Genomic DNA, 17,700 nt, shown 5'->3' with positions numbered 1-17,700 from the left:
AAAATCACTAAAATCGCTAAACGTTAGAAAGCAGTAAATGAAAACATTTTAAAACTCAGCTTTTCTTTTCTCTATTTACAATCTAAAATATGAACCCTTGTTGTAAAAAAAACAAAGTTGTCCTTTAATTCACGAAAGAAACACACAAGTTAGAACATGGAGATACAAGGTTTCTGCCACAACAGCGACAATAGCTTCATTTTGGTTTGACTCTCTAAACGAGTCCTCGGCGTGACGGTCTGACCAGAAGACATAATTGTCGCGTTAATTAAGCTGCGAATCCAATCAATGTGAAATCATGTAGAGAGATGCAAGCACACGGCCAAAGCCCCAGTGAGCCCCAAGACTTATAGCTTCCATTTGGAAAAATAAATTAAAACAAAACAGTTTAGATGTGTTAGAAGAACCTAATTGAAGGTGCTTGCAAATGGACGCGTTTGGGCAGAAATGTTGTATCTCTGCATTTCAACGTTTTTGCGATTTTGTCATGATTTTCTTTGCGCAACAGTAGCGAAAATAGGCAATGTGCAAGCTCACAACACGTTGCATCACGGCACGTTGTGAGCTTGTAGATTGGCTATTTTTAGCATTTAAATCTTTTTCACGTTTTTATTGTGTCTGTCTGGGTGGGTTTTATAAATATTGAACCAAAGAAAATTATTAACACAACTTGTGACTGAATAATAACTAAATTGGATCGCATCTTTTTTCCCCTAAGTAACAGTATTTTGGACGTACAAGGTTTCCTACCGACAGCGACATAATGTAATGAAAAGTCTTTACACAGAGTTGGTGGGATTAAAACACGTCGTCAGGCACGGAACACTGTGTTGTTCTCTTTACAAGGTCTTTGAAACGGTGGAACCCTGCCAGTCTGCATGGGTCTGGGCCCCGTCCAACGAGCTCCCTTCAAGGTTCGGGGACATTGTTCACATTCTCGAGACTGCAGCACTTTGATGGCCTCTCTTCTTGTGAGGGGGTGTAAAACATTGTGCAGAGATGTGCTGAGAAACCTATACAGTCTAGAAAAAGCCTCGCTGAGCATTTATTTCACAAGTCACTTAGTTCATTAGAGCAGGGGTCTTCAACGTTTTTCAGGCCGAGGACTCATTAGCTGAGAGAGATATGAAGCAGGGGAAAGACGCCCCACTACATACAAACTTCTCTGTAGATTTCATAGATTCATAGACTTGTTTCTCAGCCCTATTGATTAATTGATTGATTGATTGAATACTTAATGGGGTGACAGTATAAATACGTGTACACTAACATACATACCCATGCACACTGGACACAATAGCCAGTACAGTGCCAGACGATCGGCGGGCGTATTTTCGTCATGCCATCTGTCATGCCAGTCTAGACCTAGACAGGAGGAGAAATCACATCAATCATTCTCTGTCACTTGGGACTGAGGTTGGCACAGTTTACCTTGGCATGTGATAGAGGTTGGTACAGTTTACCTATAGGCATGGACAGAGGTTGGTACATTTTACCAAGGCATGGACAGAGGTTGGTACATTTTACCTTGGCATGCTACAGAGGTTGGTACATTTTACCTAGTCATGGACAGAGGTTGGTACAACGGTACAGTTTACCCTAGACATGCCACATACTGTAGGTTGGAACAGTTTACCCTAGACATGCCACATACTGTAGGTTGGTACAGTTTACCTAGGCGTGGACAGAGGTTGGTACAGTTTACCTAGGCGTGGACAGAGGATGGTACAGTTTACCTAGGCGTGCCACAGAGGTTGGTACAGTTTACCTAAGCATGGACAGAGGTTGGTACAGTTTACCTAGGTGTGGACAGAGCTTAGTACAGTTTACCTAGGCGTGGACAGAGGTTGGTAGAGTTTACCTAGGCATGGACAGAGGATGGTACAGTTTACCTAGGCGTGCCACAGAGGTTGGTACAGTTTACCTAGGCATGGACAGAGGATGGTACAGTTTACCTAGGCATGGACAGAGGTTGGTACAGTTTACCTAGGCATGGACAGAGGATGGTACAGTTTACCTAGGCGTGCCACAGAGTTTGGTACAGTTTACCTAGGCATGGAGCCATGGACAGAGGATGGTACAGTTTACCTAGGCGTGGACAGAGGATGGTACAGTTTACCTAGGCATGCCACAAAGGTTGGTACAGTTTACCTAGGCATGCCACAGGCCCTCTTCCACTTCCCCCTGTAACAGATGGTGTGCAATATGAGCCCAGAGGCAGCCTGCTGAGTGATGGATGGACACGTCCACTGAGCTACATCCCATCTCTCCCCTGCCTGATCAGGGGTTATTGCTCTGGTTAGAGTTTCACTCCGTTGCCTCTGGGAAAACGGCCAGAAAGGGAAACCTAGCTTGTTGCTTGTTCCTTTTCTTTTTTTTTTTGTCTTTTTTTCGCCGTAGCCATTGACTCAGGCGTAACAGGCTAGTGGTGTAACTAAGTACATTTACTCAAGTACCTACGTACCTGTTATAAAGAGCCAAAAGTGTGGTAACTATGCAACAAAATACACATAGAAAATGTCTTTAAATCGAATAATTGATTCATGAAGTAACATAAGTTGAAAAAAATGGAGATGCAAGGTTTCTGCCTGACAGCAACGAAACAATATACTGTACATACTGCCATTGAAACCCGTGTTGGATTGTCCCTGAGTCTCCATGTAAATCACTCAGCAACCGGAAGCTCAAATCAAACAGGTCTTTCATGCAAATTATTGATTTACATGGCAGGGTAGTACCATTGATACCCTACTAGCCCAACTGAAAACACAAGCACAGATTTAAATGCTGGCCCCTATTCCCTGTCCTACTGCCTCTGTCAATATGTCCTGCCTGTGCTCATTAGTTTTATACAATATACGATTTATGGATCATCTTATACCTACAGTATAAGGGTCCATGTGTACACTGTCAGGCCCACAGCTGCATTTATGTACATCAATTCTTGCATACATTTCTGCTTAATTGATGTACATAAATTGTAATTAATTGCAATTAAGTGTGGCTTGCTCTAAGATGCATGTAATTCACGTCAACAGGTAGTTATGCAATCAGTTCATGGGACCACCTTTGATTGGCATTCATAAATGCACAAATGCCAATTGAAGGTGGTCCCATGCGCTGATTGCATAATTAGTATTTCAATGAAGAAGGCTCACGTTGATACAAAATTATTTATTACAGAATGAATAATGAAATACATTTTGGCGATTAGACTCCATTAACATTAAACATATGATTATGTTTAAATAACATTATACATATAGATTAGAATTTAATAGGGAGAGCCCCCCATGGAGTCTAGACGCTGGTGGTGGCAGTGCAGGTGAACCTCTGTCTTAACTCTTGACAAAGGAGACTAGGTGGTGTTGGGGATGGAGGTGGGTTGCTTGTTGCATGCTGAAAAGAGAATGACATGGTTCAGAGGCAGTGGAGATATTTAAAGGTGGAGACCAATCGCCTGATTGGCTGGGCTGCATATTGGCTAGAAGTGCATGCCCATAGGCTAGAAGAGCACACCCTTTGAGCTGAGAGTAACAACTTAGATCTTTTCATTGAACTTACGCTGACAGCTACATTAACTACCTGTTGATGTGAATTCCATTAGGCCGAGCTTAGAAGATTCAGTGGAATGCTGATGCTCAGGACTGTCGCAATCACAAAACTTTACTTGACAATTAATTGTCATCTATACTATAATTTTGCGAATGTCTGTCTGAGTGAGTGAGTGAGTGTCTGTCTGTCTGTATGAAACAGCGTTTCTCCTCGGTGGCTGGAGCAATTGATCTGAAATCGCATCACCATCAGCATATGAACACACCTGACATAACTGTGAAGCCCGTTTGTCACTTTCACAAATCGTATGCTGTATAATAGCATTTTTATGGTGTATCTATATCTATTTAGCCTACAGTACCTTTTGTGACCACACATGTTAAGGGAGGGGCGCTGTTGTTCAGGCCATGCACAATCACACACAAACCCACACACACACACACACACACACACACACACACACACCACACACACGCGGGGGGGGGGGGGGGGGGGGTGTGTGCAGGCGGGCGGCGGGGGGGGGGGGGGGGTCTGGCCCTGTTACAGATGTTGTCCAAAATCATGCAGATCGGTACACAGTATCTCTGTAGCCGTTCAATGGAACGGGTATTTCTTACATTGATGCTCCTACATATTAGCATGCAAGCACCAGTTAAAGTTACTTTCCATCCCTCATATACTGTGTGCACAGTGCACATCCCATAATCCACACACTGCACATCATTTCGGAGCTCATATCTTTGAACGGGTAAGGGCTAGTACAATTAATTTTGATTACAGATTTGATTGTTTGTTTGTTTGTTTGTTTTTGGGGGGGGGGGGGGGGGGGGGCATTGAACATTGGAACATAATGAATACAAATTACATTAGATCAAAATCTAATCAAAATAAACAATGTACCATGTCCAGTACAGACATATTTTGATAATTGCATACTTAATTTTATTAATTGATACAGATGAACGATTATGCCAAAGATTATTGCGATCATCTCAAATAAGATAAGTAACAACACGATGATGTTAGGAACTCAGTCTCAACCAGCCTCGAGATGGAAAAAGGAAAGGCTTTAATTCTGAGGCGCCGTAATGGATTAATTAAGCGACGGAAACAAAGAGACATTTTTGGACGGACGCAAAGTGACTCCAGCTGAGAGAGACAGAATGTGAGCGTCTTATTTGCCCATGAAATAAATGCAGTGGCAGCTGAACAGATGGCAGCGCCTGTGCTTGTGTGCCTTGTTTTACAAAATGACTTCGACATTCATTGTGTTTTCCGTTTCTGGAAATGTGTTTAAAGAAAAAAACCTCCTGTTTGGTGTGATGAACATCATTGTTGGATGCGAGGAGACTTGTGTATGTGTGTGTGTGTATTGTGCTCTGTGCTGTGCTGTTCCGTGACAGTGCATTCATCTGAGACGGCGACAATGCAGCCTGTGATATTTTAAGTGCTGCTGCTGCTATTATTATTAGAGATTATATTTATCCACATGTCATATTAGTGTGTAGATTCTGGGGTCCGACCGTCCGGGCATTGTCTTGCTATTCCCGTCTTGGGTTGAATGGGACGGAGCAGACACAGTTAGGAAGTGAAGGACCCAGGCAAGGAGATCAGTCTGACCCACATGTTATCACAGATGGATCAGGTTACCAGAACCTGGTGCCACCTGATCGCCTGATCACCCGGATCCCTGTCCGGCCTGCAGAACAATCCCCCCCCCCCCCCCCACACACACCCATAGACAGTGGTGGAAAGTAACTAAGTATATGTACTTAAGGATTTTTTTAATATATACTATATATATATGTATATATATATATATATATATGTATTTATTTATTTTTTACTTTACTTGAGTAGTTCCAATGTAAAGTACTTTTACTTCTACTGTACTCCACTACATCTCAAAGGCAAATATTGTACTACAATTATTTGAACACTTTAGTTACTAGTTACTTTGTGGCTTTAGATTAGTATTGCAAAACATACATTAACCACAACCCTATATACATTTCAGCCATTTGAAAATAGACATTCTAAAGCGGCTAGTTCCATTCCTTGATTCTGATTGGCTGGTTTCCCTTAATTGCTGTGGTATATGAGACTATAACCCACACCTTGAATCAGTTTATATCAAACCCAGGTTCGTTATTTCTTTCCACACTGTTCCAGAGTGCTCCAATTATCTGTACCTGTGTTGTTGGCAAAAAAAAAAAAAAGCTTTCTTGCAGACCTTGTTGTGAATTATTAGTGAAACAGAACAGTTGTAATTGGTACATGTCTATGATTTTTCATGTTGCCATATTGTAACCGTTTTAGAAAAGCAATAAGCCACGCAAGGCATGTGGTTACCTGTATTTTATAATGGCTGAGAGGGTTGGAGACACTCGGCTGCGCCTCATGTCTCACCACGCCTCTCAGCTGTTATAAAATACCAGGTAACCACATGCCTTGTGTGGATTATTGCTTCAATCTACAGGCTCACAATGCGTCACGATGCAATGCATTGTGAGCTTGTAGATCTGCTATTTTCAAAATACATTTGTTACATTTGAAAACATTTGAAATGGGACATTCTGCATAATGAGAACTTTCTACTTCAAGTGGTTAAAAAAAAAGAAACACACACCATATATGGAGTGTGACATGAGGCGTGAGGACGGACATGATCTGCAGGGTGTTCATACTAAATTAACAGTTTGCATAAAGTACAGAGTTACAGTTCTACAACAAGTTATAGGCTACACAAGAATCCCTGAGAGCTTATTTTTTCCCCCCATTGTTGTGCTACGTATTCAGTCCTATGAATTCAGAGTGTGCTGTTTGCCGTTTTCAGAGGATTCATTCGTATTCATACACCTGTCATTCTTTGTGTATGCTAATGCTAATGCCGTGCTTTGCACAAAACAAGTTTCCAATGACAACGGAGGATTCCTGGGTTTCTTTTACCAACTCCACTTATAGCACAGATAATGTATTCCTGTTTATCTCCCCACGCTGCTACATACCATGAGAGAGATGGAGAGAGGGAGGGAGGGGGTGAGGTGGAGAAAGTTGTGTTGTTTTCCTTTCATGTATCGATGGAAAAAGATGACAGCTTGCAGGCCTATCAGCTCATTATACATGCATGCTTGCACACACACCCACACACACACACACACACACACACACACACACACACACACACACACACACACACACACACACACACACACACACAAACACACACACACACGTGCACATGCGCGCGTGTGTGTGTGTGTGTACTCACTCACGCACACAGACATCCACATGCACACACGCATGTACACTCTTGCACCCAAGCTGACTCTGTAACAAGTCGAACTTTTCTCTCCCCTGTCCTGTAGATCCTGAGAAGTGTTGTAGGAACCTCAGCCTCAAGTCTTGTGTTGTGTAGTTTGGAGAAACACACACAGTACACATGCGCGCACGCACACACACACACACACACACACACACACACACACACACACACACACACACACACACACCCACACACACACACACACACACACACACACACACACACACACACACACACACATTCACACTTGTGGCCTGAGCTTGTAGATCTGCTCATTTCAAAGGTGAAAGTAGGAAATCTTGACTGTGTCTGATAGACGCACACTGAGCCTTTGTCAGTCACCCTGCCTCTTCCCTGACGCACAATTTATTCTTCGGCTAAACCAAATAATAAATAAATAAAAACACAGGGCCACATGACATGCCGCTCGACAGAAATGTCATATTTTCAACTGACAAAAGTGCCAGCGCAACACTTCCTGTGCCTAAAGCATAAATTAGCCTTAATGGGAAAAAGGGAAATGTCACTGTGTCTTTTTGCAGCATCGGAACATTTCTGTGTTTTTCTTTTTGTTGTGTTTTAGTGATGACTTTGACTGTAGCTTATCTCAGACAGTCTGTCTCTGTCTCGCAAACTACTAATACTGATTACGCTACACCAGCTAGCCAATAATAATTTTCTCCAATCCATCGTCAACAACAATTGTTATTTTTTGCGAATTCTTAATCTCAGACCCACCGCCTCTCCAGGCTGTGGAAAACGTGTCCCCATGGTTATGCAGTGAAATGACCATAGTCGAGCGTGTCCAAATTATCTATTCAGCTTGTGCGATCTGCTACAGTAGTAACGAGAGACAGCGTGCGTAATCCCACACCACCCCTTTACGACTCGTCAGACAGACTGACAGACAGACACACACACACACACACACACACACACACACACACACACACACACACACACACACACACACACAAACATTGCCCGGTCTGTCGCACACAGGCACAGCAAAGGCAATCACACCCATGCGTGCATGCATACATTGATCTGTATTGTGCACCCCACGCAGACTGACAGACCATGTCACCGTGCACACACATACTCACATACTGTACACACCAACCACAGAGACACAGAGGAGAACCCCCCTTGAGGACCCCTACTGGGTCCACGGACTACACTTGAACCGTTGGCCAATAGAGCACTGAAGTCTGACGTAATCTTTTCATATTTTTTGTCTTCATATTTTTTATATTGCGTCAAATAACAGTTTTCCAAAAATATTTGTTATTTTTGGAAAACAGTTTGTCTTTGAATATGAAGAATCAACTGACGGTGAGAAAACGCTATGTTGCAATCGCCAAATTAGTTACATTTTCGCCAGAAACAGACTGTATCAAATATGATTGACTGACTATCATAAACAATACAGAGACACCTCCCTGACAATATCGGCAAGACAGTTTGTTTGTTTATTTTCGGACCACAATGCTAATATGAGACGTTTTTAAGATGACCCAAGTCACCCAATGTTATTCTCCAAAGAGAGAAAAAAAATGGACTTTGGTACTGTGGTACCATTAGCATAACACTGTTAAATGTAGTATTTATTTGTTTTTCTTTTGTTAAAAGGTTTATAGACGTTAGCGTCTAACAGTGGTCAAGCCGGGGGGGCACACGTGAGTCCAACATGTCATTGCTCTGACTACGTGGCTACGCGTGTGGTTAGGGTTAGGGTTAGGGATAGGGTTAGTAATGGGGAGAGTCAGACGAACGCAACGTCGGAGTAATGCGTGTCAGAACAACAACACGCACCCGGTCAAGCCATTGTTCTTATAGGGGCTCTGTCTTCAGGAAGTATTTGGTTAATATTTTCTGAAGTTTTGAGCCCTATTTTTGCCTGGTTTGCTGGTTGATGAAACAACAGCCTGCCTGCCTAAAATACCAGCATCTTCAAATCTTTTTCAGATGCAAAAAAAGAAAAGAAAACATAAATATTCTTGCCAAAACAAAACTCAAAAAATAAATAAATAAGTGAACGATTTGGGGGGGAATTTTTATAACACAGTATGAGAACTGCCAAACAAAAGAGTCAGGGGAATATAATTATAGCTCATTTAAAAGGAGGTAACACTTTGTCAGGGAGGGAGGAAAACAAAAGAGGTGGAAGAAGTGAAACAGATTTCCATGCGGCGCTGTCTCTAGCCACAGGCAAACATAACAGCCTGCATAGTGCACACAACAGATGCTGGTTAACCGACTCTGTTGTAGAGTCAGGTGGGAGACAGTTAGCTATATGCCTGGAACACACTAATGTAGTTTATAAATAAAACAATAATTAGGAATCCATCATTATTCATCCACCAGCAGCAGCAACCCAAGACTGGTCAGTGCAAACAGCAGCAGAGGCTAAATTAAGTTATGCTGTACTGTCAGGTGGGAGTTAGTTAGCTATAGTCTAGACCAGGGGTAGGCAACCTTAGGCACGGGTGCCAACATTGGCACAGGGGAGGGTGATCTCCGGCACACTGGCAGAAGTGTGAGAGAGAGGATTTTTATTTTAAAAACAAATCTTTTTTAAAACGTGATCAAATAAATAAAGCGAATTTATAGCAAGTTACATCTTGCACAAAATTCTACACTCATTAAAACTCTGAACTCTGACTGGGGAGGGAGTCGGGGAGATAGGTGGATTATTGCTCTGGGTCTAATGATTGTTGTCCTGCCAATCAAAATATGTCAACATATTTTCTAATTAAAACTTATGTTGAAATGGCACACTAACACTCTAGATAAGTCTAGAGAATAAAAACATTCAAAAAAGGTTGCTGACCCCTGGTCTCAACCATACATGGGCAACTGTCAGCCCGGGGGCCACATGCGGCCCCACCTTCACTTAATGTGGCCCACAGGTTAATATTGGAATACTGATATATTATTGATTTTAGCTGTTACAATTCCAAACATGCAAACATGACCCGCTATAATTACTTCAGTCTGTATTGTTGAATGACTAGGCCTACTAGTGGTAAAATGTATTTTTTATGTCCAATGTATTTGTATTTAAGTTCATAAAGTTAACATAGGTATAACTAATTGCATTTGAAATTAAATCAAAATGTTACATTTCAGGATTCCAATTAAACAAGAATTGACACAGTCAATATATGAGCTGGTCACTGGGTTAAAAAGTAGGGGTGCAGGAAAAAATCGATTTGAATTCGAATTGGGTTTCTAACAAAAAACGTTTTTTTTTTTTTTTTTTTATATATATTTTTTTTAATGATTTTTTTCCTTAAATTTTTCATTAGATATTATGTTTTGTTTGTACAAGTTAAAAGAATGTGTGCAAGCATGAATAAATCAGACATGTTGTCTTGGATTTACCTTTGTGTGTTTACATTATTGCAATAAGTTGATAAAACCTTTACAATAAAAGCCACGTAAATGTACTCTGCTTTCAGGCCAGCAGACTGGAGTAGATCCTGATATCCTATTAATTGAATAGAGAATCGTTTTGAATTGAGAATCGTTTTTAAATCGGAAAATAATCGTATTTTCTATATGAGATTGGCATTACAGGAAATTCTTGTTTCAACAGCAATTCAGAGTTTTTAACAACATCTATGATCCTGTGAACATTTTGAGAACTATGACTGAATTTCGGAAACAATAATATTGTGATGCCTACATATTGTTATACATGTCCTTTAAGCCCCAATGAGCACCAGGCAAGATGCATAACACTTAACCACTTTAACTCTGGTGTCCTGGTTTGGGGGATTTGAGGGGAGCATCATTGCTATAATGGAAGTAAATCTAGACTTTTTGACTTGTTAGCTTTTAGATTATTTTTGCATGACATAATCATATGACTAATTTCCATACTTTAGATAACTAGACACATTGTTGCAACACACCAAACCATTCTTCATATTGATTTGGGAGCCCACACATGACATTCATAAAGTGCCATCATGTGTCACTAGTTTGTGCTTGAAAAGTTACCTATGCTTTAATAATGATGTTGGATAAGAAAGAAGAAAGCCAGGAAGAAGATGTTCTGTTGCTTGCTCACCCACATGGTGCACCTGATCCCCAAGTTATCATACATCACTTTCTTCCTTGAGGGTAACGTTACTATCTCAAATGTAGCGCTGTGTATGTTTCGTTGTTTTTCTCTCTCTCCCTGTCTGCTCAACGTGTGTCTGTGCCGAAAAAGCTGATCTACAAGCCCATATCGGATCACTGATTTGACACTTTATGAGCTTGTAGATCAGCTGCAAAACCTGTAATATGATTGGGTGGAACCCCTCGAGCCAATCAGATTTCAGCTACATTTTGGAATATTCCTAGGTAGCGGGGGTATCACCAGTCTCCCCCGTGTCAAACACTCAAGCTCATTAAGTGGACTGACCCATCATCCCAGTTCATTCTCAGGTCAGACAGCCAGGCACCGGGGCAGCACGCATCCTTTGATATTGGCTGCGTGACACCCGACAAGTAGAAGCATACACACTTGCACAGGCAGTGCGCACTCGCAGCTGAGAGCTGTAGCAGCTAATTAGATCGTGTGTCTCACTCGGCCGTCCTAATTCATACCTAGGCTTTTTGAAAATAGCCGATCTACAAGCTCACAAACGTGTCGCATTTGTACTTTTGCTACTTTAAGTACATTTTGATGACAATACTTTCATACTTTTACTCAAGTACATTTAGAATTCTGGACTTTTACTTATAACTGAGTACATCTACAGTGCAGTATTGATACTTTTACGATACTTTTACTTAAGTAAAACATTTGAGTACTTTTTCCAACACTGCTAATTTCCCCCATAGCCTGGAGGAGCGACCCATTGTCTGGAAGGGCGCTCCTGGGGTACTGTCCTGTGATTGGCCCTTAGCTCTACCATGTGACATGAATAGCCTATCCAGAAGAGGTAATCAATGGTCGTCTAAGAAAATGATCTGATTACAGAAGCTGGTCCTTCTGACCAGCTCAAAAAAGAACACAAACTTATTCAGGTTTCCAATTCAAAAGAAGCAAAAAAATAGCAGTTCTACAAGCTCAAAACGCGCTGCAACGCGACACATTTTTTGTTTGAGCTTGTAGCCGGCTACCCTGGACGGGGGTAAAGGAGGTGAGGTGAGGATCCAACCCCCTCCCCCCCACTCACTCACAGCTAACACAGAAAAGCTGTAGGAACCTTCCCTAAAACATCCGGGACAACGCTGCACACGTCCCAGACTCCCTTCTGGCCATGGAACGAAGTGTGGAGCGAATTCCCCATTGCAATTAGAACTGCAGACTCACTCCCAATCACCCAGTCTCCTGCCTTAATCTGAAGACTCTCTCTCCTCATCAGACTCCTCCGTAGCGCTTGCCGTAGCACTACTGCATGTCCTATCCTTGACGACCTTGCAGGCTTATGCAAAGGTTAATATGTCATTTAGATGCTTAGCATGTTATGTAGACAGATGCCAGGTTAATTTGTTGACCTGGCATCCTGTAATTTTTATTTTGGAATATTATACTGTTTAGACTGATGATACGTTCTTGGTTTATGATCCTAGATAAAAAAATTAAAATAAAAAAAGCATTTGATGTATTACCTCGCGTTCACCTTTCTTACTGTAAATCGAACTGGATTAAGCGTCTGCTAAATGCCTAAATTGTATATTGTAGGAAGGTGCATACAGCGAGGAAACCGGACGCTATCACGGACAACCACACAAACCCACTCCACTTGTGGGAAGGTTTAGCAGCAGGGGTAATGATAGATTCAGCTTCTGCAAAGGGGTTATAACTCAGGCAAACAATACAATTATATCTGAGGTTTTATTCTGTCTGTCTCTCTGTCTCCCTCTATCTCTCTCTGTCTCTCTCTCTCAGGAGCCCTGCAGATTGAGAACAGTGAGGAGACGGACCAAGGGAAGTATGAGTGTGTGGCCACTAACTCTAAAGGTGTGCGCTACTCTTCCCCTGCCAACCTGTATGTGCGAGGTAGGACATGACCCCAGGATGACCCCTGCACGCACGCACACACACGCACGCACACACACACACACACACACACACACACACACACACACACACACACACACACACACACACACACACATACACACACACACACACACACACACACACACACACACACACACACGTGCACATTCCAAACAGCTACAACCGGTGAAAGCTGGTCTATTTACTGAAGATGCATCTCTACAGTAGTTTTCCAAACACAAATCTGTGAATACTAACCCATCCACTGTCTATGATGTATATGTTGATCCTATACTCTGCTCCCCCCACCCCGAACAAACACCCCGCCCTTCATTAAACCTGGGTGCTGTTGCTCCGACTATCAGACTGATGTACTGAAACAATGTTGGAAGTGAACACACCCTGGTTTAACTGCATGGAATCTTCATTGAGCTATTATTCTTAAACAGACTGTGAAGCTAGAAACAGATGAAGAGGGATGGCAGCAGCTTTAACTGTTGCGACAAATTACAATGTTGGGTAAACAAAGGCTGCACTTCTGTGTAGGTAACTGGTTTCCGAGGGCATTCGTAATGTTGGAAAGAAAATGCCTCCGTGGTCGTAAAGGTGTTTTTTTTTTTTTTTTTTACGATTCCCCCTCTGCAAAATAATAGCAACGACTGCATCACTAGTAGGCTACTGACAGCTGAACCGGTTAACATTAACTTCATCCTGTTGGGATTTATCAACTTTTATGTATAAAATATTCACTGTTGCTGGTAGCCATGAAATCTATAATATTAGCAACAAAACAAGTGGCATGTGTTAAGGGGGAAACAAGGCATTGTATTTTACATATAGTATAAATATTACAAGTTTCCCTTTAAAGACAGGTGCCGTGATCAATTTTTTCACCCGTGAAACATGATCATCCGGTATTATGATTATACTAGGAAGATTTGTTTTAAGTCTACAGAAAGTGTTGAAATCATGTTTTTATGGCCTCCCCTACCTGTTTATTGTACAGTATACCTGGTTTTCACCTTAGCACCACCCACCTGAAGTTAACCACGCCCACAACTGTTGTCATTATGATAATAAGGGGAGGTGATGATTTTAGTGGGTCACTAAAGCGATGTATTTCGATTGAGCCTTTTGACTCAGAGGCTTTCAGCTTTCAGGAAGAAACCAAAAATACACAGGGAAGACATATTTGTACATTATAACCACACCTGGGGATCTATTAGAGTAATGTTAACTCCATATAGACACTGTATACAAAACAGAAAAAGTACACAACAATGGCACTGCCTCTATAGTTTTGAGTGCCTTGTCATTTGAAATAAGTGAAAAAACATAGTTCTGAAACCACAGCTTGATAAAGAAACCACGTCTGGACGTTTTCCACACGTCCAGTGGAAAACATCTCCAGGCAGATGACTGTTCAACTTTAATTGGATGTTGTTCACCTTTAGTAAACTCTGTCTGTAATGAGACGTCTGGCTTCGTTAGCTGCGTTGAAGTACTGACACTGGTTGCGCTACAGTCGCCATGTCCAAGGCTTGTGATGTGCACTGAAGAAGGTAAAGGCCGGGGCATGAAACCCCAGGCTGATACGTTTGTTTTCCAGTTCGGGTTAAAAACAACTACAGCGGATTAAAAACGTGGCAGACTATTTACACATTAACAATGAGTATTTTAGATTTTCACAGGTGTGTCCAGAGCCAAGGGCGTGGCCAATGGGCAATCATGATTGACAGTATTGACACGCCCTGTTATTAAATTGATTAGCTGCAGCTGTGTTGCTTACATCACTGTGTACTACTATAAGGTCAGTGTTACATGCCATGTCAAAAGACAAAATATGAAACAAAACAAAAGCTGTTCCGTAACTGGTAGCTCAAACCCCACATAATAAACACACACAAAATGGCAAACTTCAAGCTTTGCCACACCCACATAAAGCTATATGAGCAAATAGGCCATAGAACCAGCTATCTATACAGAAATTTAGGCTTTTGTTGCGGTGTCATGGGAACTAGGCCTAGTATACTGACCAATACAAAGCTTTCTTTGGACAAATTGTTAAGTGTAAGTGGTAACGAATGGTGAGTTTACTGCTTCCATGTGTTTGCAATGATTCCATTGTCATTCTGGTAGTTCTGCTCCCTCTTTATCTCCTTCTGGCCTCTGATCCTTTGAGCTGGAGTCTCACCCACGTTATGGTTGGAAGACCCAGAGCTATGTTCTAAGTTCCAACTTTCTTTTATATTAAATGAGAACAAAGCTGTATGTGTGTGTGTGTGTGTGTGTGTATGTGTACGTGTACGTGCGTGCAAGCGTGCTCGCACGTTCATGCACACATGTGTACTGAAGGTCTATACTATCTTCATACAGTAACTGATCCTCACTACTCCTCATTACCATTTTCGGTCTACTCCCTCTGTGTCTCATCATTGGAGGGCTGTGGACAGTTCAAAAACCCACCTACCTGTGGTGACGTCATCGATGGGGGATTCTAAGCGAAACAAAACAACAGCCTTTATCGTCCCGGAAAGTTAGCGCGCTGAAATAGAAGCCGGTGCACTTATACAAACCTGCCTAGAGATGATGTCGCTGTGGTGGGTAGGCAGGTTTCTGAACATGTCCACAGCCCTCCTCTGAGACACAGAAAATGTCATTCGTATAATGAGCATTAGTGAGGACCAATTATGTGAAGGCTGAAAATAGGTGAAGACCTGAACGCACAGGTGTGTGCGCACACGAGCGAGTGAGCGAGCGTGTGTGCGAGCGCGCGTGTGTGTGTGTGTGTGTGTGCGTGCGTGTGAGGTGGACACACGTCCACGCGCGGTGCAGAGCGTGTGGCTTTGCACTGGCCGTTTTTATTCTCTCTGTGTCTCCCCGTTCTCTCTCTCTCTCTCTCTCTCTATTTCTCTATCTCTATCTCTATCTTTCTCTCTCTCTCTCTCTCTCTTTCTCTCTCCCCCCTCACGTCATTGTGTTCCGCATCAATCCCCCTCCATCCCTCAGAGCTACGAGAAGGTTGGTGTGCTCTATCTTTCCTTTAGTTACGCCTTGGTTTTGGTCTTTGGGTTTTTAATGAAAAAAAAACAACAACAAAACAAAAGCCCTGATTAATTGAACACAGAACTGTATAAAGAAATCAATAAAAGTAAAAGAATATCCAGCAATATATTTGAAGTTATAGTCGATCCAGAGGGATCTTTTGTGTGGGTTCAAGGTAAAGCTATAGTGTGTGTGGGGGGGTGGGGGGGGGGGGGGGGGGCAGTGGTGGGTGCGTCTTGGCAGCAGAGTGCATGGACTGCATTGTGAGTCCTTGCGTTGCGTGCAGCAACAGAGTCCTTGCTCCTTGCCTTCACTCCCCCGATCAACATTTTATGCATGGAACGAACGATCTGGTTGTCATGGAGACCCAGGAATTGGAAGACTTCTTCAAAAAAAAGAGAAAAAGAAAAAGAGGCAATGTTTGCATGGAGGGAGAAGGTATGGAGTTATTATTGATTCAATACTATGTAAGCACCTTTCTGATGTTGAGCAGTTGTATATTAAGATGTGTGCAGTCGTACCTCTGAATTTGCAGACTTGTATGATGGAATCTGAACGTGAAAAGGAAAAAAAACTCAAACACTCGCACGCTTTTCTCTTTGCAAATACGAATCCTGTCTACACGCTCTCAAATCGTACCCTGCACGGTTTTGCCAGATTTTGAAAGGGACATATCGATGATTATGTTGCAATATCGCGAGCATGTAAAAATGAGGATTTGCGAGCGCGTAGAAAGGCAGTTGAGGTCGTAAAAGTAAATGTGTGCGTGAATGGGCAGAGCGCACACGTGTATAATGGAATCTGGGGAAAAAAAACACTACAGATGTCAGTTTGCAACCTCTCGAATCATCATGTGCAGATGCTCACATTTTTTCAGTGTCGCCTGCTCGCTTTTGCCAAATATTGCATCCACATATCGAGGAATATGTTTCAATTTAGAGAGCAACAGTTTAAACTAATCTGAGCAAGTGTAGAAGGGGATTTGAGGTTCGCAAAAGACGATTCGCGAGCGTGTACAGACTAATCTGTGCGCAAGCAGAGGCTAAGTCGAGCGCGAGGAGAGTGTCTGTGTGTGATGTGAGGGAGCGCGAGGGAGGATTTAGAGATGGGATTTATGGCTCTTTGGAGTGAGCCGGGTTCAAAAGACTGTCTCATAGGTGGGACGTTCATGAACGAATCGAGTCTTTTGAACGGCTTTGAAATGAACGATAGGGGTTCATAGTAGGGAGCCGTTCCTTTCTAATGAACATGGGAAAAGTACTCAATTTCTCTACTTAAGTAAAAATATCAATACTGCAATCAAGTAGAAGTTTGGAATGTTGTCTTGAGTAAAAGCAAAACAGTAGTCTAGGCCTACTCATTATGCAGAATGTCCTGTTTCACAGGTTTTCCAATCTAGTTAGTGGTTACTCTGTGTAGATGTTTATTATAATTACAAATAACTTCAAACCTATATACATTTATTTCTGACATATAAAGGTACATACCTGCCATTTGAAAATCTACGACGCATTGTGAGCTTGTAGATCGGCTATTTTCAAATGATTTTTCTAAATTTTTACTCATTGGAAAACCTGTGATTATAATCATTATAATACAATATAAATTTGTATTACAACTATCCTAAATTATAATACACTATAATGGATTATAACAGTGATTATAATACACTATAAAGTATTAATGTATTACTATGATAATTATAATACACTATAAAAGTGGTTATGACACAATATAATCTATTATCATGTATTACAACTAGGGGAGC

General features: G+C 41.9%; 1 protein-coding gene across 1 annotated transcript in view; it reads left to right on the top strand.

Annotated features, from left to right (window-relative positions):
- The window catches only part of ptprsb (protein tyrosine phosphatase receptor type Sb), a 113,603-nt gene that overhangs the window by 6,341 nt on the left and 89,562 nt on the right, over window positions 1-17,700 (top strand). The window contains exon 2 of the mRNA XM_080726658.1: window positions 12,774-12,884. Coding sequence (XP_080582784.1) covers window positions 12,774-12,884 — 111 coding nt within the window. The remainder of the gene's footprint in view (window positions 1-12,773; window positions 12,885-17,700) is intronic.

Source organism: Nannobrachium achirus (assembly GCF_963921795.1).
Source record: "Nannobrachium achirus genome assembly, chromosome: 5".
Taxonomy (NCBI): Eukaryota; Metazoa; Chordata; class Actinopteri; order Myctophiformes; family Myctophidae; genus Nannobrachium; species Nannobrachium achirus.
Note: the sequence above shows the minus strand (reverse complement) of the source record. Positions and strands in the feature narration are given on the sequence as shown.